The 27,771-nt window shown below is 42.2% G+C and overlaps 1 protein-coding gene and 1 non-coding gene across 4 annotated transcripts; one reads left to right on the top strand and one right to left on the bottom strand.

Annotated features, from left to right (window-relative positions):
- LOC122552986 (transcription factor Ovo-like 2) lies at nucleotides 1-27,771 on the bottom strand. Of its 3 annotated transcripts, XR_006312582.1 has the most exons (6): nucleotides 27,354-27,771; nucleotides 26,361-26,563; nucleotides 25,193-25,379; nucleotides 7,090-7,469; nucleotides 5,109-5,164; nucleotides 1-602 (listed from the first exon to the last, which is right to left on the bottom strand). XR_006312582.1 is itself a non-coding variant. In XM_043696338.1 (4 exons), exons 1-4 carry the CDS (start codon nucleotides 27,451-27,453, stop codon nucleotides 7,162-7,164), a joined length of 798 nt encoding a protein of 265 aa, XP_043552273.1. In that variant the 5' UTR covers nucleotides 27,454-27,771; the 3' UTR covers nucleotides 6,398-7,161. The 3 variants fall into 3 exon arrangements, 1 of the variants encoding a protein (XP_043552273.1); XR_006312581.1 differs by lacking the exon at nucleotides 5,109-5,164 and having other exon boundaries at nucleotides 2-602; XM_043696338.1 differs by lacking the exons at nucleotides 1-602; nucleotides 5,109-5,164 and having other exon boundaries at nucleotides 6,398-7,469.
- trnag-gcc lies at nucleotides 8,764-8,834 on the top strand. The gene has a single exon. It is a non-coding gene; the product is annotated as a tRNA-Gly (tRNA).

Raw genomic sequence — 27,771 nt, 5'->3', positions numbered from 1 at the left:
TTTTAAACTGAACAACTGGAGCTTCTTAGACTTACTATATCCAAGCTTCTTAATTTGTTTCTATGCATTATTGCATCTTTGCACTGCTTGCTGAATTTCCCTGCTTTGAGTTTTCAGACCATTTTTAACAAACAAAATGGTGGTTACACATTCATTCTAGGATGATCCTTCCTTCAGCAGCCAAGATGGAGTTTCCCATATCTTCCTGGAAAAATAAATGTTTTCCTGTCCTTCCAGACATCAAGCAATTTCCTATACAGGAATGTTTAAATAAAGTTCTGTGGCTGCCACGTTTATAAAATCATGGTTTAATTAGAGTTCTGATCCTTTTAAATCTTCATTTTTTTTCCTGATTTCTTCTTCTGCTAGACTTTTTTCACTATATTTCTTTAAATTTGCCCATTTTCAATCTAAATAGCTTGAGGCTTTCTTGATTCTGTAGGCCCAGACTAAATTTATTTCTGGCTCTTCCAATTTTTCTTGCAGCTGTGCCGTGTAGACCCTAATGTTGATGTTGGTGATGCTCGTTTTTAACTTGGTTTTCTGGTCTTTGTTTTCATAAAGCCATTCCTTTTTCCCTTAGGGATCTCTAACTTTACCTCCTGGAGCAAAATGGAAATCTTGGGTGAATAAAATAGAACAGTACAACAACAGCAGCAGTAGAATACTTTGATCAGTAACATTAATCTTCATATTATAATGTACAATGTCCATTTCGAGAACTTTAAAGATAGCCTACATTTTCAAAGTATTGGGGCAGCAAACTAGTATGGGATAATTAAATTCTGAATAGCTGAATTCCTATTCAACATTTTGCATTCTTTAAATTTTGGCTCAGAGAGATACATCATGGAAACAGACCCTTCAGTCCAACTCGTCTATGCCAACCAGATATCCTAACCTAATCTAATCCCATTTGCCAACACTTGGCCCATCTGAACCCTTCCTATTCATAGACTCATCCAGAAGCCTTTTAAATGTTGCAATTGTTCCAGCTTCACCACTTTCTCTGGCAGCTCATTCCATACGTACACTACCCTCTGCATGAAAAGGTTGTCCCTTAGGTCCCTTTTATATCTTTCCCCTCTCACCCTGAACCTATGCCCTCTAGTTCTGGACTCCCCCACCCATGGAAAAGAAAGACTTTGTTTATTTATCCTATCTATGCCCCTCATGATTTTGTAAACCTCTATGAGGTCACCCCTCAGCCTTTGATGCTCGAGGGAAAACAGCCCCAGCCTATTCAACCTCTCCCTTTAGCTCAAATCCACCAACCCTGGCAACATCCTTGTAAATCTTTTCTGAACCCTTTCAAGTTTCACAACATCTTTTTGATAGGTAGGAGACCAGAATTGCACGCAATATTCCAACAGTGGCCTAACCAATGTCCTGTACAGCTGCAACGTGACCTCCCAACTCCTGTACTCAATACTCTGACCAATAAAGGAAAGCATACCAAACGACTTCTTCACTATCCTATCTACCTACGACTCCACTTTCAAGGAGCTATGAACCTGCACTCCAAGGTCTCTTTGTTCAGCAACACTCCCTAGGACCTTACCATTAAGTGTAGAAGTCCTGCTAAGATTTGCTTTCCCAAAATGCAGCACCTCACATTTATCTGAATTAAACTCCATCTGCCACTTCTTAGCCCATTGACCCATCTGGTCAAGATCCTGTTGTAATCGGAGGTAACCTTCTTTGCTACCCACTACACCTTCAATTTTGGCGTCTTCTGCAAACCGTCCTATGTTCATATCCAAATCATTTATATCAATGACGAAAAATTTTAACTTTCCAAACTTCGACTGGGACTGCCACAGTGTTAAAGGTTTAGATGGAGAGGAATTTCTTAAGTGCGTACAAGACAATTTTCTGATTCAGTATGTGGATATACCTTCCAGAGAAGGTGCAAAACTTGACCTACTCTTGGGAAATAAGGCAGGGCAGTTGACTGAGGTGTCAGTGGGAGAGCTCTTTGAGGCCAGTGACCATAATTCTATTTGTTTTAAAATAGTGATAGAAAAGGATAGACCAGATCGAAAATATGAAGTTCTAAATTGGAAAAAGGCCAATTTTGACAGTATTGGGCAAGTTAGCACTGCTGCCTCACAGCGCCAGAGACGCGGGTTCAATTCCCGCCTCAGGCGACTGACTGTGTGGAGTTTGCACATTCTCCCCGTGTCTGCGTGGGTTTCCTCCAGGTGCTCCGGTTTCCTCCCACAGTCCAAAAATGTGCAAGTTAGGTGGATTGGCCACGCTAAATTGCCCATAGTGTTAGATTCTGGGGTAAACGTAGAGGAATGGGTATGGGTGGGTGCGCTTCGGCGGGTCGGTGTGGACTTGTTGGGCCAAAGGGCCTGTTTCCACACTAAGTAATCTAATCTAAAACTTTCGAAAGCTGATTGGAGGCAGATGTTTGCAGGTAAAGGGACGGCTGGAAAATGGGAAGCCTTCAGAAATGAGATAACAAGAATCCAGAGAAAGTATATTCCTGTCAGGGTGAAAGGAAAGGCTGGTAGGTATAGTGAATCCTGGATGACTAAAGAAATTGAGGGTTTGGTTAAGAAAAAGAAGGAAGCATGTGTAAGGTATAGACAGGATAGACCGAGAGAATGCTTAGAAGAGTTTAAAGGAAGTATACTTAAGAGGGAAATCAGGAGGGAAAAAAGGGGACATGAGATAGCTTTGGCAAATAGAATTAAGGAGAATCCAAAGGGTTTTTACAAATATATTAAGGACCAAAGGGTAACTAGGGAGAGAATAGGGCCCCTCAAAGATCAGCAAGGCGGCCTTTGTGTGCAGCCACAGAAAATGGGGGAGATACTAAATGAATATTTTGCATCAGTATTTACTGTGGAAAACTCCATCTGCCACTTCTCAGCCCATTGGCCCATCTGGTCCAGATCCTGTTGTAATCTGAGGTAACCCTCTTTGCTGTCTTGGTAAGGTCCAAGGGAGTGTTGCTGAACAAAGAGACCTTGGAGAGCAGGTTCATAGCTCCTTGAAAGTGGAGTCGCAGGTAGATAGGATAGTGAAGACGGCGTTTGGTATGCTTTCCTTTATTGGTAGTGTATTGAGTACAGGTGTTGGGAGGTCATGTTGCGGCTCTACAGGACATTGGTTAGGCCACTGTTGGAATATTGTGTGCAATTCTGGTCTCCTTCCTATCGGAAAGATGTTGTGAAACTTGAAAGGGTTCAGAAAAGATTTGCAAGGATGTTGTCAGGGTTGGAGGATTTGAGCTATAGGGAGAGGCTGAACAGGCTGGGCCTGTTTTCCCTGGAGCGGAGGCGGCTGAGGGGTGACATTATAGAGGTTTACAAAATTATGAGGGGCATGGATAGGATAAATAGACAAAGTCTTTTCCCTGGTGCGGGTGTCCAGAACTAGAGGGCATAGGTTTAGGGTGAGAGGTCTCTTTTATATCTTTCCCCTAAGGGGCAACTTTTTCACGCAGAGGGTGGTACGTGTATGGAATGAGCAGGCATAGGATGTAGTGGAGGCTGATATAATTGCAACATTTAAGAGGCATTTGGATGGGTCTCTGAATAGGAAGGGTTTGGAGGGTTATGGGCCGGGTGCTGGCAGATGGGACTAGATTGGGTTGGGATATTTGGTCGGCATGGTCAGGTTGGACCGAAGGGTCTGTTTCCATGCTGTACATCTCTATGACTCTATGATTCTAAATAGTAGACCCAGCAATGATCCTTTTGCCACTCCACTGGTCACAGGCCTCCAGCCTGAAAAACAACCCTCCACCACCACCTTCTGTCTTCTCGCTTCGAGCCAGTTCTGTATCCAATTGGCTAGTTTTCTCTTTATTCCATGAGATCTAACCTTGCTAATCAGTCTCCCATGGGTAACCTTGTTGAACGTCTTACTGATGTCGATATAGATCACGTCCACCACTCTGCCCTCATTAATCCTCTTTGTTACTTCCTCAAAAAACTCAATCAAGTTTGTGAGACATGATTTCCCATGCACAAAGCCATGTTGACTATCCCTAATCAGTCCTTGCCTTTCCAAATACATGTACATCCTGTCCCTCAGGATTCCCTCCAACACCTTGCCCATCACTGAGGTCTGGCTCACCGATCTATAGTTCCCTGGCTTGTCCTTACCAACCTTTCCTAAATAAGTGACTGAATATTGTGAATTTTTTTCAACTCATCAGGGAGGATTTGTAAATTATAAATAATATCTGTCCATCCTCAATTATTTTGAAGTGTCTAAAGTAGTAGCCAGGAGAAAGTCTATGGATGTTATTTACATAAACTTTCAGAAGGTATCTGATGAAGTCTCTCATAAGAGAGAGTCAGCTAAAGCTAAAGTTTGTGGAATTAAATTATTAAACTTGGAAATTTGGCTGCAGCAAGAGGCAGAATTGGAATCATGGTGAAGTACTCTAATGGCAGGATGGATGTGACTAATTGTATCCCGATAATGTCTCTCGGGTCTCATTGTATAAAATCTTCAGTAGTTATGCTGTATTATCTATCTAAATAAGGTAACTTATCAATACAAAAAGATAGTGTTGTTATGTTACTGCTTCATCTAATAAAAGAGATAGTGAGAACTAAATAGGTGACTGTAAAACCAAAATGTGGCTACCAAAAATTAACGTGATCAACTACTCCCTATGTCCTTTAATTTCCTGAAAGATCAAATATTTATCCCCCAATTAACTATTCTTAATCATGAAACATCCATATCTCTTTAAGGTATAGACTTCCAACATTTATAAGTCCCCCTCAATAAATACATTTCTTCTCAATCCGAAGTGATCAATCCTTTATTTTGGACTCCCCAGGTAAGAAAAGCTACCTCTCAGCATCTATCCTGTCAAGTCCCTTCAGAATCCATAATGTTGCATTTTTTCTAAGTTTGTGGTGAGGCTTTGGCTTAGTGGCAATGTCACTGGTCGACTAATCCAAACCTTCTGCTAATATTCTAAAGGGCATAGGCACAAATCCCACCAATTCAACAAAAATTTGGAATTAAAAAAAAAGGGACTGGCCTAATGGTGATCACAAAACCACTTAATTGGTGCAAAAACCCATCTGGTTCACTAATGCCCTTTAGGGAAGGAAATCTGCCATTCTTACCTGCTCTGGCTTTCATGTGACTCCAGACCCACATATGTAGTTGGTTCTTCACCGGTCTGTGGGCAGTTAGGGATGGACAATAAATGTTGACCTAGCAGTAATGTCTACATCCCGTAAAGCGATTTAACAATTACAGATAAATATAGACCCAATTTACTAAGCCTTTCATCAAAAGGCAACCCTGTCAATCCAGAAAACAACTTTCTGTATTACTTATACAAGTACAGCCCAGTGCTTCTGATCAACAACATTTAGAAGTTTAACACTTTGTAAAAAATATTTTGCTTTTCTTAAGATATATATAACCTCATTATATTCTATCTACCACTTTGGTGCCCACTCATTTAATCTGACTATATCTCTTCATAGCTTTTTTCTGTCTACACAGTCTACATCCCCACCTAACTTTGCACCAACTAACCTAGATACAGAGGAATCTTGATAATTCGGCATTTGATTAACCGAATTTTGGATGATCCGAACAACATCGCAAGATCCCGATTGTGGTTAATTATGTTATCCGGCATCGATTATCCAGCAGTCAATTAACCGAACAAAATACTCCCTGCCCGTGTCCTTCAGATAATCGAGGTTTCTCTGTACATTAGGTCTTGGTCTCTTCTTCTAAGCATGAATACAGATTGTCATTAGCTGATTCTAATAATATGCCAATTTGAAAATGCCTGGTTTATTCTTAATTTCTGCCTCCTCTAAGAAATTCTCAGTGCCTGCTAAATCACTGCCAACACAATATTATGCATATCAACCTTTTGTGTGGCACATTGTAAATCCAAGTTTACTAGATCTTTAGTATTATTTTTTTAAAATCATGATGTCAAAGCTTTATATCTTGCGCTCATCAGGACCAGTACAAGAATGCCAAATTTTAAAAAGAACAGCAATTTATAGTGCATGAAATAAAGCAAATTGGTTAGTAAGTTGATTCTCATTGGTTAAGGTGTTGCTATGGAGAATGCACCAGGTAACTATTATCCTCCGTGCTTTAGTTTAATTCTACTAAAGGTTCAATGCCTGGACATGTTCTGTCTGCTTGCAGAGGACTGGTTCCTGCCTACATGTGTAGCTCCCAGCAAGAAAAGTGAACCACATTGTGAGCCTGTCTGATCATTTTAAACTGTATGTTCATGTAATTCTTAGCATACTCTGGATTATTCCCTGCTTGAATGATAGACTAATGTGAGTTATGCAATTTTAAACAGGATGATCTTCAAAAACAATCTAATTTTGTTTCAGGAAATGAAGCAACTTTTGAAGTCTAGTTAAGACGCTTGTAAAAAATGTTGATTTTTTTTTTAATTAACAGACCAGTAGAAAACAGCATACCATAAATTTCAATTCCTCTTTGTAATATAAAGTCTTTTTAAGAAGTTTATACAGGACACCTTTTGGAATGTTATGCATTAAATTATCTGTATCAATAATTGTCCATATCAAATTAAGAGATCTGTACTCAATTTTGGAAATTCACAATATTTCCCTTGATATAGAATTATGTATCAAATTCAAAAGGCAACAAATGAATAAAGTATATCCCGCTGTGGAAAAAAATATACCCTTGAACCAACAAATTTTAAAAAAAAAGAAAAATGGTAAACAAAATATATCTTCAAAGAACAAAACCTACAGAGAAGAAGTGTTGAAAGCCCAAAGCACCATTCAAACTCAGACTTTGGTTAATCGCAAACTAAAATGGCCTAGTAAGTTGTGCTAGATTGTATGCAAATTAATAACAATTCAAGAAGGCAGCCCTACGCCACCTTATATTCTGGAATTGATAGCAATACCCAAGTCTCAAGGATTTTTTTATTAAAAGTGTAGCCCTTTAGGATACTGGATCAGTATCAAAAGTGTAAATGTTTACTATGCTATATCCAGCAAACTATTTTTAAAAAACAGTTCATTTGCACCAGCGATTTAAGGTAATCTTCCCACTGTGTTTAACTATGTCAGTCACACTAACCATATGTTTTGTTTATCCAGCAGTGCAAGTATCAAAACTTCACCATCGACACCACTGCCTCTTCTTTTGCTCCTATTCAGAATCCTTATTTTCGTCACTGTTGTGCAGCACAGAGTTGAGTTTGTTCTGCAGAGCTGCAGCTATCTTCTTTGAAGTCTTTTTAAGTAGTGGGTTTTCTGGGTGATTTTGCTTCATATGAAGATAAAGGTCCTCTTGGTTGATGGCTGTGAACCCACATTCTTCACACACATAGAGCTTTGCCCTCCTCTCCTTGTAGCTGTATTTCTGTGTCACTCCGTGGATCTTTTTGAGGTGTGATTCCAAGGAGCATCTCTGTGTAAAGGCTTTATGGCAAAGGCTGCATTTATAAGGGCGAATTCCTGCACATGAAATATAGATGACATTTTAAAATGACATAGTTTTGGCTAATTGCCTATGTTACAAATCTGATCTTTGTCCACAAAAGAAAATGCCCTCCCTTCCTGAAACTGTGAATTTAAGTAACACATTAGAACGAGAAGTCTGGTACTTCTTTCCAGTATGGGGATTCTTGCTTAACATTGTAAATTAATTCTCTTGAAAATTGCAGCTTTAAGAGAAACAATGCAAAGCAGATCAGATTTTCCCATTAAAATTAAAGCACAAAGAGAAATTAGCAGGTTCTCTCACGTAAATGACCAGTTTCTAAGACTAGATTTCTGGTTAAAAAGTAGGGAAGTCAACACAGGTAATGTTTTGGAGAGATTGGAAACCACCTCGTTACCAGTGTTTGTTGTATTATTGATTAACATATGTAGGTGGGCACTAAGACCTTGTTAAGGAGAATTTGGAATTGATGGTAGCAGGTGCTTGATAGGCTGGACTCTGGCAGAATTATGGAGTTATACGTCACAGAAACAAACTCTCGGTCCAACTGATCCACGTGGACCAAGTTTCCCAAACTAATCTAGTCCCACTTGCCTGTATTTGTCCCATATCCCTCTAAACATTTTCCTATTCATGTATCTGTCCAAATGTCTTTTAAATGTTGTAACTGTACCTGCATCTGCCACTTCCTCTGACAGTTCATTCCATACATGAAGCACCCTCTGTGGGAGAGTCTAGGACCAGGGAATGGCACATTTAAGACCGATGAAAACAGATTTCTTCTCTTAGAGGGTAATGAATCAGTGTAATTATTTACCATAGAGGTGTGTTGAGGCTGCATCATTAAGTATATCCAAGGCTGAGGTAGACAGATTTTTCATCGGTAAAGCAATCAAGGATTATAGGGAAAAGACAGGAAAGTGGAGTTGAAGATTATGGGATCAGCTATGATCTCAATGAATGGCAGAGCAGAGTTAATAAGCTGAATGGCCTATTTCCGCTCCTACCTGTAATGATCTTATTGATGTGCCAGAATTAGTCTCCAAGGCACATGATCTGAGCAGAGTGTGGATTCTTTGGCTTTAGGTTTGTGGTCAACTTTTACACTGGGTGTATGCAAAATGTATGATATTTTTGACCAAACATCAGAACTTGGACTTTTATATGAGATTGACCATTACGCAGGTATATATGGGAGATTCTTTTGGATAGTTCTTTAAATATAAAATGAGAGGAAAAAAAACATGCATTGAGTATAGGAGATGGGAGGACATGTTGTGGCTCACTTCAGCAGCACATATACTACTTCCATTGGTGGTTCAGTGGTAGAATTCTCGCCTGCCACGTGGGAGGCCTGGGTTTGATTCCCAGCCAATGCATTGCAACACGTTTTCAGATTACAACAGGATCTTGACCAGATGGGTCAGTGGGCTGAGAAGTGGCAGATGGAATTTAATTCAGATAAATGAGTGGTGCTGCATTTTGGGAAAGCAAATTTTAGCAGGACTTAAACACTTAATGGTAAGGTCCTAGGGAGTGTTGCTGAACAAAGACCTTGGAGTGCAGGTTCATAGCTCCTTGCAAGTGAAGTCGTAGGTAGATAGGATAGTGAAGGTGGTGTTTGGTATGCTTTCCTTTATTGGTCAGAGTATTGAGTACAGGAGTTGGGAGGTCATGTTACAGCTGTACAGGACATTGGTTAGGCCACTGTTGGAATATTGTGTGCAATTCTGGTCTCCTTCCTATTGGAAATATGTTGTGAAACTTGAAAGGGTTCAGAAAAGATTTACAAGGATGTTGCCAGGGTTGGAGGATTTGAGCTATAGGGAGAGGCTGAACAGGCTGGGGCTGTTTTCCCTGGAGCGTTGGAGGCTGAGGAGTGACCTTAGAAAGGTTTATAAAATTATGAGGGGCATGGATAGGATAAATAGGCGGTCTTTTCCCTGGGGTCGGGGAGTCCAGAACTAGACGGCATAGGTTTAGGGTGAGAGGGGAAAGATATAAAAGAGACCTAAGGGGCAACTTTTTCACACAGAGGGTGGTACATGTATGGAATAAGCTTCCAGAGGAAGTGGAGGAGGCTGGTACAATTGCAACATTTAAGAGGCATTTGGATGGGTCTATGAATAGGAAGGGTTTGGAGGGATATGGGGCGGGTGCTGGCAAGTGGAACTAGATTGGGTTGGGATATCTGGTCGGCATGGACGGGTTGGACCGAAGAGTCTGTTTCTGTGCTGTATATATCTCTATGACTCTATGAACTTAACCTATTCACTTGAACAAATTGAGTCTAAGAATTGTATCGTTATACATAGGGCTGGTGAAGAGAATGTGTATGCAAGAGATTGGACTAATATCAGTTGGGAAAACAATCACTGAACCAGATATTTCTGACTGACTATTCCAGAAAGAGAGAGAAGACACCTGAGAGGGGCATGGAAGGACCCGGGGGAATGAAAGAGAAAAAGGGAGAGTCATAGAATTGTATGGCACAGAAACAGACCCTTTGGTCGAACCCATCCATACCGACCAGATATCCTAAATTAATCTCGTCCCATTTTCCAGCATTTGGCCCGTATCCTGTAAACTCTTTCTATTCATGTATCCATCCTGGTGCCTTTTAAATGTTGCAATTGCACCAGCCTCCACCACTTCTGAACCCTTTCAAGTTTAACAACTTCTTTTCTTTAGCAAGGAGACCAGAATTGAATGCAGTATTCTAAAACTGTCCTATCCAATGTCCTGTACAGCCTCAACAGGAAAATAGAGAGAGAAGCAGTGGCATAAATAATTCATAATATGAAGAAAAACAGCCGCATGTTGTCCAGATAGACAAAAGGTAAGTTGAAATAATAAGGGTGTTGTTGATTTGGGTGAATTTTAATTCTCCATTTGCCAGTTTTACCCTGCATGAATTGGTGTAAAGATCCCTACAATAATGGGATCAGATGACTCATGGACATGTTAGCTGTATGCCCTGCACTGACTCTAGGATTTACAGGTTTGTTTAGAGCTTCTCCTAGCTTTTGAGGAGCCCAGTGTTGAAGCCATCAGCAACCACAGTGGTGTAACCAGTTCTGCCTAGGCCTCTCCACCTTGACAATGTTCATTCCCTACTGGAAGTATTCACCTCCTCCCCACCCTCAGGACAATGTTCATCACACCCCACCTCATACCCTCTCTTCTGACTCCGCTTCTGAAATTCCTGAATTTGATGAATTGTCACGGATGTGTAGGGAGGGAATAGGGCGGGGATAGGAGTGAATCTGGAAGGGTAATGGAGGGAGTGAGCACTTGATAGAGGTGGTGAAGATGCCTTGATTGAACACCATGGGGAGGGGTGACCATTGTTAGGGAATGAACAATGTTGGGAAGGTGAACATTGACAGAAAGGAAGGGAGGGGAGGGCTATGAACAATGACAGATGGGTGAGAGGTTAAACATTGTAGGGGAGCAAGGAGGTCCCTGCATTGTCAGGGATAAACATTGGAGGAGTTGAACATTGCTTACTCTCCAACAATGTCAGGAATGAGGGTGTGAACATTGTTGGGGCCAGGTAGGTAGTTAGAACATAGGACGATACAGCGCAGTACAGGCCCTTCGGCCCTCGATGTTGCACCGACCTGTCATACCAATCTGAAGCCCATCTAACCTACACTATTCCATGTACATCCATATGCCTATCCAATGACGACTTAAATGTACGTAAAGTTGCCAAATCTACTACCGTTGCAGGCAAAGCATTCCATACACTTACTACTCTGAGTAAAGAAACTACCTCCGACATCTGTCCTATATCTATCACCCCTCAATTTAAAGCTATGCCCCCTCGTGCTTGCTGTCACCATACTTGGAAAAAGGCTCTCCCTGTCCACCCTATCTAACCCTCTGATTATCTTATATGTCTCTATTAAGTCACCTCTCAACCTTCTTCTCTCCAATGAAAACAGCCTCAAGTCCCTCAGCCTTTCCTCATAAGACCTTCCCTCCATACTAGGCAACATCCTAGTAAATCTCCTCTGCACCCTTTCCAAAGCTTCCACATCCTTCTTATAATGCAGTGACCAGAACTGTACGCAATACTCCAAGTGCGGCCGCACCAGAGTTTTGTACAGCTGTAGCATAACCTCATGGTTCCGGAACTCGATCCCTCTATTAATAAAAGCTAAAACACTGTATGCCTTCTTAACACCCTGTCAACCTGGGTGGCAACTTTCAAGAATCTGTGTACCTGGACACAGAGATCTCTCTGCTCGTCTACACTATCAAGTTGTACAATGTTGAGTTGACAGACCTAAATTTATCCAACTCCTCTTTTTAAAATAAAACACCAGGAAGGAGAGATTGGATTTCACAGAGTTCGGGAGAGCCCTGTCCATATGTTTGTGGATGTGTCAACAGTTCCAGAAATGAATTTCCTTTTGTGTGCATGGAATTTGGAATATTGACCTTTTCAACATGTTTGTTGAGGGTTCCTTATTAGCGGTTTAAATAATGATGGGGAGCAAGTTCTGGACCCATTATTTTTGTAAGACTGAATCTAGGAGTCAAAGGCATTGACATACCTTTACTCAGAGTCAGATACTGACAGATGATCTGAGGAGGAGGCTGTTTTCGGTTGCTGGGAGTTTAAGCCAAGTGCTGGGTTTTAAGATTTTTTGTTTCTTCTCTTTTGCATGCTTAGAAATAAGGGGAGGATAGATTTTTTTAAAAAACTTGTATCTAGAGCTGCTTCTTTTAGGCCTTATAATATATAATATAGGCTTTAAGTTCTTCCAGTACAGTGTGTGAACAATAATCAATCTACAACACTGGATTTGAGAAAAGTGGGGGTCTTTTTAGACAAGTCCATGTCAGCAAACTTTTAAGGGGCAATTATGGCAGTCAATAGAGTGGTATGCTCCTTCTGTCGGATGTGAAAGATGAGGGAACAGTTGACTATCCCTGGAGACTATGTCTTCAGGAAGTGTGTTTGGATTTGTCTCATATCTGACTGTTTGAATCAGCTAGAGAGGCAGTTAGACTCACATAGAACATCATCATGCAGTCCAGGCCCTTAGGGCCCAGATGTTGCTCTGACCTGTGAAACCAATCTGAAGCCCACCTAACCTACACTACTCCATTATCATCCATATGTCTATCCAATGACCATTTAAATGTCCTTAAAAATGATGAGTCTACTACTGTTGCAGGCAGCGCAATCTGTGCCCTTACTTCTCTGAGTAAAGAACCTACCTCTGACACCTGCCCTATATCTATCACCCCTCAATTTAAAGCTATGTCCTCTCGTGCTAGCCATCACCATCCGAGGAAAACAGCTCTCACTGTCCAACCTATCTAATCCTCTGATCATCTTGTATGTCTCAAGTCACCTCTCAACCTTCTTCTCTCCAATGAAAACAGCCTCAAATCCCGCAGCCTTTCCTCATAAGACCTTCTCTCCATACCAGGCCACATCCTGGTAAATCTCCACTGCACCCTTTCCAATGCTTCCAAATCTTTTACATAATGCGGAGACCAGAATTGTACGCAGTACTCCAAATGTGGCCATACCAGAGTTTTGTACAGCTGCAACATGACTTCGTGGCTCCAAAACTCAATCCCTCCAAAAATGAAAGCTAACACACTGTATGCCTTCTTAACAACCCTATCAACTTCGGTGGCAAACTTTCAGGGATCTACGCACATGGACACCAAGATTTCTCAGCTCATCTACACTCCCAAGAATCTTTCCATTAGCCCAGTACTTTGCACTCCTGTTACTCCTTCCAAAGTGAATCACCTCACACTTTTCCACATTAAACTCCATGTGCTACCTCTCAGCACAGCTCTGCAGCTTATCTATGTCCCTCTATAAACATCCTTCGGCAGTGTCCACAACGCCACCAACCTTAGTGTCATCCACAAATTTACTAACCCATCCTTCTACACCCTCATTCAGGTCATTTATAAAAATGACAAATAGCAGTGGCTCCAAAACAGATCCTTGCAGTACACCACTAGTAACTGAACTCCAGGATGAACATTTCTCATCAACCATCACCCTCTGTCTTACAGCTAGCCAATTTCTGATCACCCTCAATTCCATGCCTCCGTATTTTCTGCAATAGTCTACTGTGGGAAGCCTTAACAAATACTTTACTTGAAGCCATATACACCACATCAGCCACTTTACCCCCATCCACCTGTTTAGTCACCTTCTCAAAGGACTCAATAAGGTTTGTGAGGCATGACCTGCCCTTCACAAAATCGTGTTGACTATCCCTAACCAAATTATTCCTTTCCAGATGTTTAGAAATTCTATCTCTTATAATCCTTTAAATACTACCCACAACCGAAGTAAGGTTTACTGGCCTATAATTACCAGGTTGTCTCTACTTCTCTTCTTGAACAAGGAACAACATTTGCTATCATCCAGTCTTCTGGCACTATTCTTGTAGACAATGATGACATAAAAGATCAAAACCAAAGACTCTGCAATCTCCTCCCTAGCTTCCCAGAGAATCCTAGGATAAATCCCATCCAGCCCAGAGGACTTCTCGACAACATTGTCTTTTTCCTGTGTGAATACTGGGGAAAAATATTTATTTAGAGCCACTCCTATCTCCTCGGACTCCATGCACAACTTCCCACTACTGTCCTTCACCAGCCCTAATCTTACTCTCGTCATTCTTTTATTTCTGACATACCTATAGAAAGCTTTAGGATTTTCCTTGATCCTACCTACCAAAGACTTATGTCCCCTCCTGGCTCTTCTTAGCTCTCTTTAGATCCTTCCTGGCTAACTTGTAACTCTCAAGCGCCCTAACTGAGCATTCACGTCCCATCTTTACATAAGCCTCTTTCTTCCTCTTGACAAGAGATTCAACTTCTTTGGTAAACCACGGATCCCTTGCTCAACCATTTGCCCCCTGCCTGACAGGTACATATTTATCAAGGGCACACAGTAGCTGTTCCTTGAGCAGGCTCCACATTTCAATTGTGCCCATCCCCTGCAGTTTCCTTCCCCATCCTATGCACCCTAAATCTTGCCTAATCGCATCACAATTGCCTTTCCCCCAGATATAACTCTTACCCTGCAGTATATATGTATCCTTTTCCATTGCTTAACTGAATTGTGGTCACTATCACCAAAGTGCCCACCTACCTCCAAATCTAACACCTGGCTCGATTCATTACCCAGTACCAAATCCAATGTGGCCTCGCTTCTTGTTGGTTTATCTACAAACTGTGTCAGATTGTATCACACATTGGACACAAAAACTGACCCATCTAAAGTACGCAAACTATAGCTTTTCCAGTCCATATTTGAAATGTTAACAATTACCCTGTTATTTTTGCTTTTATCCAGAATCATCTTTGTAATTTTTTCCTCTACATCTCTGGAACTATTTGGAGGCCTATAGAAAACTCCCAACAGGGTGACCTCTCCTTTCTGTTTCTAACCTCAGCCCATACTACTTCAGTAGACGAGTCCTCATCAAATGTCCTTTCTGCCACCATAATACTATCCTTGACTAACAATGCCACACCTCCCCCTCTTACCACCTTTCCTGTTCTTACTGAAAGATCTAAACCCTGGAACCTATAACAACCATTCGTTCCTGTCCCTGCTCGATCCATGTCTCCGAGATGGCCACAACATCGATGTCCCAGGTACCAACCCATGTTGCAAGTTCACCCACCTTATTTCGTATCCTTCTGGTGTTGAAGTAGACAAAATTCAAACCACCTTTCTGCCTGCTGGTTCACTCTCGCAATCTTAAAACCTTATTTATGACCTCACTACTCTCAACCTCCTGTACACTGGAGCTACAATTCAGGTTCCCATCCCTCTGCTGAATTAGTTTAAACCCTCCTGAACAGCATTAACATTAACCAATCTATCCCCCAGGATATTGGTACCCCTCTGGTTCAGGTGTAGACCATCCTGTTTGTAGAGGTCCCACAAAGCCCAGAATGAGCCCCAATTATCCAGTTATCTGAATCCCTGTAGCCATGTGTTCAACTGCTCTCTCTCCCTATTCCTCACCTCGCTAGCATGTGGCATGGGTAACAAACCAGAGATAACATATCTGTTTGTTCTAGCTCTAAACTTCCACCCGAGCTTCTTAAATTTCTGCCTTGCATCCCCATCTCTTTTCCTACCTTATGCCATTGGTGCCTATGTGGACCATGACTTAGGGCTGCTCCCCTCCCCCTTAAGGATCCTTAAAACACAATCCGAGACAGCACAGACCCTGGCACCTGGGAGGCAACACACCAACTGAGTCTCTCTCGTTCCCACAGGATCTCCAATTTGTCCCCTAACTATGGAGTCCCTAATGACGAATACTCTGTTCATCTCCCCCCTTTTCTTCTGAGCAACAGGGACAGACACTGTGCCAGAGACCTGTACCCTATGTCTTACCAGTAAGATCCCCCCCCCAACAGTATCCAAAATGGTATACTTGTTATTGGGGGGAATGGCAGCAGGAGATCCTTGCATTGTCTACCTGTTCCCTTTCTGTGCCCTGACTGTAACCCATCTGCCTTTTTCCCATACCTGAAGTGTGACTACTTCCCTGTAACTCCTCTCAATTACCCCCTCAGCCTCCCGAATGATCCTAAGTTCATCCAACTCCAGTTTGCCAAATGCGGTTTCTGAGGAGCTGGAGTTGGGTGAATTCCTGCAGATGAAGACAGCAGGGACACTAGTGGTAACCCTTACCTCCCACATTCTACAGGAGGAGCATTCAACTGCCCTAACATCCATTCCCACTGTTCTGAATTCTCAAAGAGACTACTGAAAAAAAAACTAGTAAGCTTATCGAATCGGTGCACAGAACCTTTTTGGTTTGGTTAGAGGAGGACGGTGGATTGGAGACACTGCCTAAGAAGTGTTTCAGGTAAAGCAACTGCCCAAATATATAACCTCACTTACACAGCCGTCCCTGTCTACTCCTGCTCGGTATGCGCTCCACCTATTCACGAGGTGAGTTATTAAAGATTTAGTTTACCTTCCTGGCAGCCCCCAGGTCCTCGCTCTCGCTGCTCCCACTGCTGCTGAAAATGGAGGCAGTCACGGGGGAGCATTCAGAAGGCTCAGTATGATGGTTAGTCAACTTAGAGAGGTGGTCATACCACTGGTACAGATTGATAGTGACTGTCAGGACTGGTAGGAAGGTAGTACAGGAGTCTCCTGTGGCTACTCCTCTCTCTCAAACAGATATACCGTTTTGGGTACTGTTCTGGGGAATAGTCTCTCAAAGGAAAATAGAACTGGGAGCCAAATCTTGTGCACCAATCTTCTATTAAGCAGGGTTCGTCAAGGTTCAAAAGAGTAACTTATAGGGAACTCTTCTGTCAGGGGCACAGAAAGGAGGTTCTGTGGCCAAAAGTGCGAAATCAGCATGGTATGTTGCCACCCTGGTGCCAAGGTCAAGGATATCTCAAAGCAGTTGAAATGGTGTCAGGAAAAGGTTGAGGCTTTGTAGAGTAAATACAGAAAGTTAGGTTGGAGGTTAAAAAGCAGAACCTCCTGGTGCCACATGCTAGTGAGAGTGGAAATAAGAAGATAGGGCAGATACATCAGTGGCTGAAGAGCTGGTGCAGAGGGCAGGAAATCAGATTTTTGGATCATTCGATCTCTTCTGGGGCAGAAGAGACCTGTACAAAAGAGATGGGTTTCACCTGAATTGGAGGGTGGCCAATATCCTGGTGGGGATATTGGCTAGTTCTATTTGGGAACCTTTAGGGAAAGGTGAGTTGGGGAGTGGGGACTGTAAGTAGTAGTGAGAACAGATACTTCTGAAATTAAAGAGAGCAACTTAATTAGAAAATGCAGGTAACAGCAAGTCAGAGAACGAGTAACTCTGAAGAACTAACTGCATTTATTTCAATGCAATGGGTCTTACAGATAAGGCAGATGAACTCAGGGCATGGAAGGGGGACAAGGGACTGGGATATCATAACTATTACAGAAACGTGGTTGAAAGAGGGACAGTACTGGCAGCTCAATGTTCCAGGGTTTAGATGCTATTGGAAGGATGGAAAAGGAGGCAAGAGAGGAGGAGGAGTGGTGTTTTTAAATTACTACTGTACTTAGAGAGGGTATTTCTGAGGAATCGTCCAGTGAAGCAATATGGGTGGAACTCAGATAAGAAAGGGTTGATCACCCTTGATGGTATTATACTGTAGGCCCCCAATAGTCAGTGGGAAACTGAAAAGCACATATGCAGAGAGACCTCAGGTATATGTACGAATAATAAGTTTGCAATAGTAGGGGGATACACTGGGACTGCCATAGTGTTAAAGGCTTGGATGGTGAGGAATTTAAGTATGTTCAAGTACATTTTCTTTATTATTATGTAGATGTACCTACTAGAGAAGGAAAATTTTGATGATGTGAGACAAGAACTTTCAAAAGCTGATTAGGTTGTCTGTTTGCAGGTAAAGGGATATCTGGCAAGTGGGAGGCTTTCAAAAGTGAAATAACAAGAAGAATTCGGAAGCATGCTCCAATTTAAGGAGAAAATAAGCATTTATACTGTTTGAGAGAAGAGTACTGAATTTTTAGTAAGTGGACTCTAATTGTTGTCATTGAGAATGTTCCTGTTAGAGTTAAGGATAAGGTTGGTAAGAGTAGGGAACAAAGATATTGAGGCTCTGGTCAAGAAGAAGAAAGAGCCATATCTTAGAATTAGATAATTTCTTGCAGAATATAAGGAATGTAGGGGCATTCTTAAGAAGGAAATCAGGAGAGCGAAAAGGGGATAGCCTTGGCAGATAAGGTTAAGGATAATCCAAAGAGATTCTACAAGTACATTAAGAGCAACATAGAAACTAGGGAAAGAATAAGGCCCCTTAAAGATCAACAAGGTAGTCTATGTGTGGAACCACAGGAGATGGGAGAGATACTAAACAAATATTTCATGTCTGTTTTTACAGTGGAGAAAGACAGGAAGGCTAGGGAACTAGGGGAATAACTATTGATGTCTTGAAAATAGTCCACACCGCAGAAAAGGAGGTGATGGAGGTCTTAAGCAACATAAGGTGGATAAATCTCCAGGCACCTCATCAAGTCTATACCAGGATACGGTGGGAAATTAGGGAAGAAATTGTGGGACCCCAAGTAGAGACATTTATTTCATCTATAGCCACTGCTGAGGTTGAAGGACTAGAGGATAGTTAATGTTGTGCCTTTTTTTAAAGAAGGGCTGTAAAGAGAAGCCTGGGAACTACAGACCAGTGAGTCTCGCATCAGTGGTGGGTAAGTTGGAGGTGATTCTGAGAGATGGGATTTTACATGCATTTGGAGAGGCAGGGACTGATTAGGGATAGTCAGCATGGCTTTGTGCATGGGAAATCATGTTTCACAAACTCAATTTTGAGGACTTAACTAAAAAGATTAAGAGAGCAGAGTGATAGATGTTGTCTGTGTGAGCTTGGTAAAGCCTTTAACAAGATTCCACATGGTAGACTGATTAAGTCAAGTTAGATCACATGGGGGGTTCAGGATGAGCTTGTCAATTGGATGCAAAAGTGGTTTGATAGTGAGAGACAGAGGATGGTAGTGGAGGGTTGTGTTTCGGACTGGAGGCCTGTGTTTCGGACTGGAGGTCTGTAACTAGCCGTGTTCCACAGGAATCGATACGGAGTCCACTGTTGTTTGTTATTTATATAAACCAATTTGGATGAGTTAGCAGATGGCACCAAAATTGGTGATATAGTCAACAGTGAAGAAGGTTATTCAAGATTACAAAGGGATCTTGATTAATTAGACCAATGGGCTGAGAGATGGCAGATGGAGTTTAATTTAGATAAATGTGGTATTGAATTTTGGTAATGCAAACAAGGGCAGGACTCACATAGTTAATTGTAGCACCCTGGGTAGTGTTGTCAAACAGAGACCTTGGGGTTTAGGAACATAGTTCTTTGCAAGTTGAGTCACAGGTACACAGGGTGGTTAAGGCAATGTTTAGCACACTTGCCTTCATTGCTCAGACCTTGGAGTATAGGAGTTAGGATGTCATGTTGAGGTTGTATAGGACATTGGTGAGGCTTCAATTGGAGTACTGTGTACAGTTCTGGTCGTCCTGCTGCAGGAAGGATATTATTAAACTAGACAAGGTTCAGAAAAAGTTTACAAGGATGTTACCGAGACTGCAAGGTTTGAGTTATAAGGAGAGGCTGGGGCCTTTTTCACTGGAACATAGGAGGTTGAAGGGTAAACTTGAAGAGGTTTATAAAATAATGAGGACAAAGATAAGGTGAACAGCAAAGGGAAGGTCTTTTCCCTGAGGTGGAGAAGTTCAAAACTAGGGGGCATATTTTTAAGGTGAGAGGAGAAAAATTTAAAAGGGACCAGAGAGGCAACCTTTTCACACACAGGATGATTCGTATGTTGAATGAAATGCCAGAGGAAGTGGTAGATGCAGGTACAAGTACAACCATGAAAAGATATTAAGGGACCAGAGAGGCAACCTTTTCACACACAGGATGATTCGTATGTTGAATGAAATGCCAGAGAAAGTGGTAGATGCAGGTACAAGTACAACCATGAAAAGATATTTGGGGACAGGAATAGGAAAGGTTGAGAGGGATATGGGCCAAATGCAGTTGAGTGGGACTAGTTTAGTTTGGGAAACTTGGGTCGGCATTGAGGAGTTGGTCTGAAGGGTCTGTTTCTGTGCTGCATGACTCTATAAGCCGAAGACCAAGTTTAAGGGCGGCACTTCCAGTTCCTCATGAAAACATGAGCATGGCTTCAGCAGAAGTCATGCAGGTTTCAGCATAAAATGGCAAGTGAACAATTTAGATGACATGGAAGATCTGACCTAATATCTTCAGTACCATCATTGTACCAGCCAGTTTAGAAACCATTTGAGTGAAAATCAGTTCAAAGAAATGGGGCAGAGACAGTTTTTTTGTTTCAAGAACTCCAGAACTAACCAGGTGTATTTACGTGTTCTTTACTGATCTGAGATATCACTAATCGGTGATTGTAACTAGATGACTGAACTAGGTCCATTATTAATCCTTCAACCAACATCACTACAATATTGCTGAAAAAGAAGCATATCTTTAGTCATCAAGACAATTCACAACAATACAAATTTAAGGAGAAAATTGCACTCATACCGTCTGAGAGAAGAATGGTCAGTAAGTGGACTCTTATCATTCAGAATGTACCATTTTTTGATGATTGACAGTTAACAGCTGGGCTTTGTTTAAATTTTAACCAGACAGGTTGACTAGTCAAGGAATTGTCTTGAGGAATTAGATAGACTTTCACCTATTTTGTTGAGTTACAGCGGATGCTATATATGTACATATTCTTTCTGTCTGCAGAGAATAGGACCATGTTACCCAATGAATGCAAGATAAAATGCTTCAACAAAATGTATTTTTTAAGCTACACTCAAGTCTGTACTTCAAAAGGACTACTGAATAATAAGAATTGTTATCCGGTCATTATTACATTGCTGTTTGTAGGAGATTGATGTGTGTAAATTATCTGTTGTATTTTTTCATGAGCAATTATACTTCAAAAGTATTTAATTAGCTGTAAGTTGATTTGAGATGTCCTAAGGTCATATAATATATCAAGCTGTTTCTTTATTTCATAAATTGATTATCCATGTAGAATTGCTCTTTCATAGTGAATGTCTTTCATAGTTAAATTGGTGAAATACCGTAGTGTAACCAATGTATATACTACAACCATGGCAAACTGTTGGTGTTAGGACGGATGTTACATTCAGTGATAGTAACACAGATCAAGCAAACAGCCTGGGTCCTACTGCAACTGCACCCATCCCAGTAAGTGGTGAGTATTCCAGCACACTATTCAATTAATTTCCATTGAGATTTTAAGCTTGTTGCAAAGTTTCTAGGAATTCACATCAACCTGACTGGTATTTAATTTGGGCAATCCATTCAGATTATTTTATATTTCCTGGAAAACTAACTGCTATTTGATGATGATTATTTGATTTGTGCTACATGATTATTCATTTATTACCAACCTTTTTGTATTATTAAATATTGTTGTAAGAGTTTGCTTTGTGTTGTATAGATTTTTTTTTGCTTGTACTTGTGTTTTTTTATTTTCATGATAGAATAATTTCACCAGAAAACCCTATCAAGTTAATCAAATTAACAAATCTATTTTAACCCTGAATCCGCACAGGCATGGTAAAGTTAGAAATGTAAAACCCAATGAAATACCTGCCACCCAAATTACAAAATATAATGATAAAACAATTCATACAATTACTGAGTATACATTCTGGTTGTTTTGCCTTTAGTCTTTGTTTTGCCTTTAATCTTCCCTCACCAATTTCTACCCCTCTTTTCATGTGGGTGTTGACCCTTTACTGGAGCCAAATGCAAGTCACATATCAGTATAGCACTCTTTCCCTCTGTTATTTGCAGGTTTTGATGGTAAGGTTGGCTTGCAATGTTGGCTCTGCACAAATTGGCTGTCACATTTCTATATTACAACAATGACTGAACTTCAAAAGTACTTTGCTGGCACCTTCTCCTACTACCCACTTGACCACAACTCCACTTCTCACCATCAAACCATCACCTCCCAAACCATCCACAACCTCATCACCTCAGGCAATCTCCCATCCACAGTCTCCAACTTCAGTTCCCGGACCCCGCACCGCCTGATTCTACCTTACTCAAAATTCACAAATCTGACTGCCCTGATTGACCTATTGTTTCCGCATGCTCCTGTCCCATCTCTTCATATCTCAACTCCGTCCTGTTCCCCTTGGTCCCGGGGACTCCCCACATATGTTCAGGACACCAAGGATGCCCTCAACCTCCTCCAAGACTTTTGTTTCCCCAGCCTCCAACATGGACATCCTATCACTATACACGTCCATCCCCAACAGCAAAGGCCTACGAGCCCTCTGTTTCTTCCTCTCCCACCAACCTAACCTATCTCCTTCCATTGACACGCTCATTTGATTGGCGGAACTTGTCCTCACCCTCAACAACTTCTCCTTAGAATCCTCCCACTTCCATCAGACCAGAGGGATAACCATGGGTACCCACATGGGCCAGCTATGCCTGCCTCCTCGTAGGGTATGTGGAACAGACCATCTTCTATAGTTATCATCCCCCACCTTTTACTCCATTACATCAATGACTATATCAGTGCCATCTCATGCTCACGCAAGGATGTTGAATGATTCATCAACTTCACCCATAGCTTTCACTCTGACCTCAAGTTCACATGGTCCACCTCCAACACCTCCCTCCCGTTTCCTGGACCTCTCCGTCTCCAACTCTGGTGACTGACTCAAAATGGACATCTATTTCAAACCCACTGACTCCCACAGCTACTTTGACTACACCTCCTCCCATTCCCTCTTGTAAAAACACAATCCCTTACTTCCAATCCCCCTGCTATATTGCTCCCAGGAGGAGCAATTCTACTCTAGGACAGCCAAGATGTCCTCCTATTTCAGGGGCCATAATTTCCCCTCCCACATGATCAACAATTCTCTCCAGCACATCTCCACCACTTTTTGCACCTCCACCCTCAAAGCCCACTCCTCCAACCACAAGAAGGATCTAATCTCCTGGTCCTCACCTTCCACCCCACTAATTACTGGATACGGCGCATTATCCTCTGCCATTTCTGCCACCTATGGATAGAACCCACCACCAAGGATATATTTCCCTCCTCATCCCTATCTTTGTTCTGCAGAGACCATTCCCTCCGTGACTCTGTTGTTAGGTCCACGCCCCTACCAACCCACCCTCCACACCTGGTGCCTTCCCTTGCCACCGCAGGAGGTGAAAAACCTGTACCCACAACAATCCCATCCAGTAGAGATTTCCCTGCACATCCACCCACCTTAGCTACTGCATTGTTGCTCTCAATGTGGTCTCCTCTACATTAGTGAGACAGAATACCAATTCACAGAGCGTTTCAGGGAACATCTCTGGGATGCACGCACCAAACAACCCCATTGCCCTGTGGCTGACCACTTCAACTCCCCCTGCCCCAAGGACATGCAAGTCCTGGGCCTCCTCCACTGCCAAATCAAAGAACACCTCTTTGAGATCCTTCAACCACACGGCATCAACATCAACTTCATTCATTTCCAAATCTCTTCTCCTCCCAGATCCAACCCTTCAACTTGGCACCAACCTCTTGACCTGTCCATCTTCCTTCCCACCATCCGTTCCACACTTCCCCACTGACCTATCGCAATTACGCCACCCATCTGCATTCACGTGTCACCTTCCCAGCTCTACCACTCTATTTATCTCTCATCCTCCTTCCCCTGCCACATTCCTGATGAAGGGCTCATGCCCAAAATATCAACTCTCCTGCTCCTCGGATGCTGCCTGACCTGCTGTGCTTTTCCAGTCCCACGCTTTTTGACTTTCTCAAAGTACTGTAAAATGTTTTGATGCATTGTGAGAGTGTGAAAGGGAACACAATTTAACACAGAAAATTAGACAGGTGGAGGGCCTTTAACCTCTGAAATTTGCTTTGCTTTTCAATATGACCTGATTGGGGCTTTAACTCTACTTTCGTGTCCTTGACTCTGTAATAGTTCAAAAAGCTGTCAGCCTTGAATATATTCAATGGTCCTGCCTCTACTGCTCTCTTTAAAGAATTTCAAAGATTAATAATGCTTTGGAAGAATAAATGTCTACTTACCTCCATCTTTTTCTAGATTCACCCGCAGAGGAAACAACATCTCAGCAATGACCTTTTCAAGCCCCTTTAATGTTCTTTCAACCTCAAATGAGTTGAGATCCAATCTCCTCGACTTTTAGAGTCATAGTCATACAGCATGGCCTAACTCTTCCATGCCGAAGAGGTTTCCTCAACTGAATTGGTCCTTCCTTTGGCAACTGGGTTCATATATCACTGTGAAAATGTTGCCCCTTTGGTAATTTTTAAATTTTCCCATCTCACCTTAAATCTATGCCCTCTAGTTTTTGACCCACCTATTCTGGGGGAAAGACTTTCGCTATTCACCTTATCTATGCTCCTCATGATTTTGTAAACCTTTACAAGATCACCCCTACGCCTCAGTAAAGTCCCAATCTCTCCTTAATGACTCAAACCTTCCAGTCTTGGTAACATCCTTTGCAAATCTCTTTTGTACCTTTTACCGTTTAATAACATGCTTCATATAGGAGGGCAACCAGAATCATACTCCAATAATGGCTTTATCAATGTCTTGTATAGTTATAACCTGTAACTCTGAAGGTGGCCAGTCAAATTGAAACAGCTATTAAACAAAACTTTTAGAATCCTTGGGTACATGTTTAAGATCAGAGGGCATAAGATTAAGTTGAGGAGCAAGTGATTTACAGGATACCTGAGAAAGCATTTTTCACCAAGAGAACAGTAGACATATGGAACATGCTACCTGAGGGGATGGTGGAAGCAGCTACTCTCACAAGCTTTAAGATGCACATGGATGAGCACTTAAAACGCCAGCGCACAGTAGGCTATGGCCCAGGTGCAGGTAAATGAATCCATTTTGTGTAGTTTGCAGTTTGTAAGCGGGCACAGACATGATGGGCCGTAGGGCCTGTTTCTATACTGTCCGACGCAATATCTCTTATTTATGAAACAATTTCTCTCCTTGGCACCGTAACCGATGCCTGTCTGCTATTCGAATCATTCACCATGCTCACCCAGCTGAGCAAACGGGAGCGGAACTACAAGTCCCAGCAGGCATATGGGCGTAGTTTACGGATGACGTACCAGTGTGCGTCCTGACGTGCCTCTTCAGATCGAAGGTGTCATTGAAGCCTTTGCCGCAGTACGTGCACAGGTGACGTTTCACCTGGCTGTGACACTTCAGGTGCCGGTTGAGCATGCGCTGTAGCCGGAAGCCCTTGCTGCACACCTGGCAGCGGAAGGTGGCGTCGCTGCATTCCCCAGTGGTGATCTTTGAGAGGGGGCAAGAGCCAGACAAAAGCCTGAATTAGACACACCGTTAGATCAGCAGCGCCCGTAGATAGAGCGACCCTAAAGGCACTTAAAAAAAACACGATAGGGTTCTTCCCTTGCCCCAGAAATTTTGAAATAACTGTCTAAATAAAGTCGAAATAAAAACCAAGTTAATTGTGACCTTGCCGGAGTTGTTCCAGATTTTAGACTATGCCTGACTGAATACTTTTGGATTTGACTACATTTGCATACCGCAAGCAATAAGACTTTTGGATACCGGAGTAATATATGCTGTGCAACTAGGATAGTTTTTGATCATCTTCCCCTGAAAAAAAATCAACGTTATATTTCAAATAAATTGATACCCCTACTAGTATCCAAATTCTCTTTCTCTATGTTAATCGTACATTTAAAAAGGATTGTTATGTTAGTATGTTGATCAATCAAGTAGGGTGGCAGTGCACAATAACAATGTAAATTTTACAGGGCCTTTTAAATTTCATACAGTACGTACATTATATACAAAATACTGCCTCATCATAAGTTAATAATTAAACATGAAAAAATAACGTATCAAGACATGGTGTCTGAAAGTGTAATGTTTGTTTATTACACAATGTATTACAATGTAATCTGAAATAACTGTTTTACACTTGATTTAAGTATTCTGAAATAATGTGCATTTTAGTGACTTCAATTTATACATTATGTTGAATTTAAAATAATGCAGGCGTGAAATCATGTTTGTAATGTAGTTAAAATAATGTATAAACTGGAATCATACAATTTCGTTTTGCTGACCATATTTTTGCTATGTTCTATTTAAAGGAGGCAGCGAATGTAATTTTTCTCAAACTATTCGTCTACATGTCCAATAGCTCTCAATCGGGGTCTTGTACCGTACACCGGCCAAGTGGGTTTTCTCTGTGCTAATCTCGCCTTGTAATGATTAACCGGAGTCTAAGGAGAGCCGGCTCACCTTGATTTTCGTTCGCAAGACGTTGCGCTTTTTGCATTCCGGTGCCAGAACTTGCTCCTCCGCATTCTCCTGGTCCGGTTCGGTCTTGTAGAGGAGGCGGGGCTCGCTTGAATCGTTCAGCAGTTTGTCCAAACCAGTTGTTCCGGGTGGTGGATCCTGGGTCTTGCTTTCTTCTTCGTAACTCAGAAAGCAACTCAAATTGACTGAAAGAGAGAGAGAGAGAGAAAATAAAGACTTTACACAATAGCCTGGTCATCCAGCAGGGTGTATGGTTGGGGAGCTCATGTGTTAGGCAAGTTTAAACAATGAACTAAGACTTTGTTTTTCCTCCCTCCTTGGCTTGTTTGAGTTTGGGGTGTTGCCTGGCTCCGCAAGCCTGTCTTATCAGCGTTTGACTGTTAGGAATGCAACATAATACCCTTTTTAAAGAGCGGTGGTGGGAAGAGAGAGCCGGAGCTCGGGTTCCGTTATGTTTACACTGGGAAGGTGCAGCTAAAGGCAGCAGTGAGGCCCCGTTCGGAAACCTCGGAGCCTGCCTGGGTGCTGCTAACAGGTTGATGACTGATGGAATCAGGAGGAACGCTGAGTACACCCTGTCATGCAAACACATGCTGCCTATCTTTTGTTTGCCACCCCCTCCCCTCCCCGGATTCCTGAATCCGGGAGCATGCTTTTAAACTAAAATACGAGTTTTCAAAGTATGGTGCCTCCTCAGGAGAGGGAAGCCTGTCTCCATAATAAAAGATGTTTTTTAACCTTGCGAGCGGATGAATTGGTCCGTTGCTTCTCAGTTTTCGAGAGAGATTGCACCTTGTACTGCGTCTGGAACACAACCCCATCCTATGATCCCATAGAGAAGGCACTTTTTAAAAAAAATTGTTTAGACTTCTCTGTCCTCCCCTCCCCGTTTCTGCTTCCCACTCTCTGAACTTCCCTCTGTCTCTCCTCCATACCCTGGTCTAACCTGTTCGCTTTTCAGACTCTCCCTGCTACCTGGTATGTAGGTGTCGGCTCTCTCTTCGTCTGGCAGCTCATTCCAGTCTCGGATCTCCGGGTAAGGCTCTTTTCTTTTGACCAGGAAAGCTCTGGGCATGGTGTAGGCACCGGGCAGGCGGCGATGAGGGGAGACAAGGAGCCGGAGTCCCTCCTGTTTCCACCTGACCCCTTCCTTTTCATCCGAACCGGATCCTCCCTCAGCAAGTTCCAGGTGTTTTCCACATAAAACAGACGGCTGTTTTGCTCCTTAATCTCTCTGAACGCACTGTTTGGTGTGTGTATGTGTATATAGGGGGCAGGGAGAGGGGGTTCAGATTAAACCCCACTCTCACCTGACCAGCTACCTTTGCCGTAACAGGAAAAAAAGTTTGCTCCAGGAATTGAAAATACAACAGGAAATTTAGGAGGGCGCATG

The sequence above is a fragment of the Chiloscyllium plagiosum genome, chromosome 9 (genome assembly GCF_004010195.1).
Source record: "Chiloscyllium plagiosum isolate BGI_BamShark_2017 chromosome 9, ASM401019v2, whole genome shotgun sequence".
Classification (NCBI taxonomy): Eukaryota; Metazoa; Chordata; class Chondrichthyes; order Orectolobiformes; family Hemiscylliidae; genus Chiloscyllium; species Chiloscyllium plagiosum.
The sequence above is the reverse complement of the archived record's forward strand: the minus strand, read 5'-3'. Positions and strand labels throughout refer to the sequence as shown.

Bases quoted from the DNA above. Each gene is read 5' to 3' on its own strand.
- LOC122552986 (XM_043696338.1), bottom strand. From the start codon at position 27,453: ATGCCCAGAGCTTTCCTGGTCAAAAGAAAAGAGCCTTACCCGGAGATC. The intron at 25,380-26,360 runs GTGAGCCGGCTC...CCCCTCTCAAAG, and splicing joins TCTTGCGAACGAAAATCAAG to ATCACCACTGGGGAATGCAG. The intron at 7,470-25,192 runs GTACGTCATCCG...TTTCATGTGCAG, and splicing joins GCACGTCAGGACGCACACTG to GAATTCGCCCTTATAAATGC.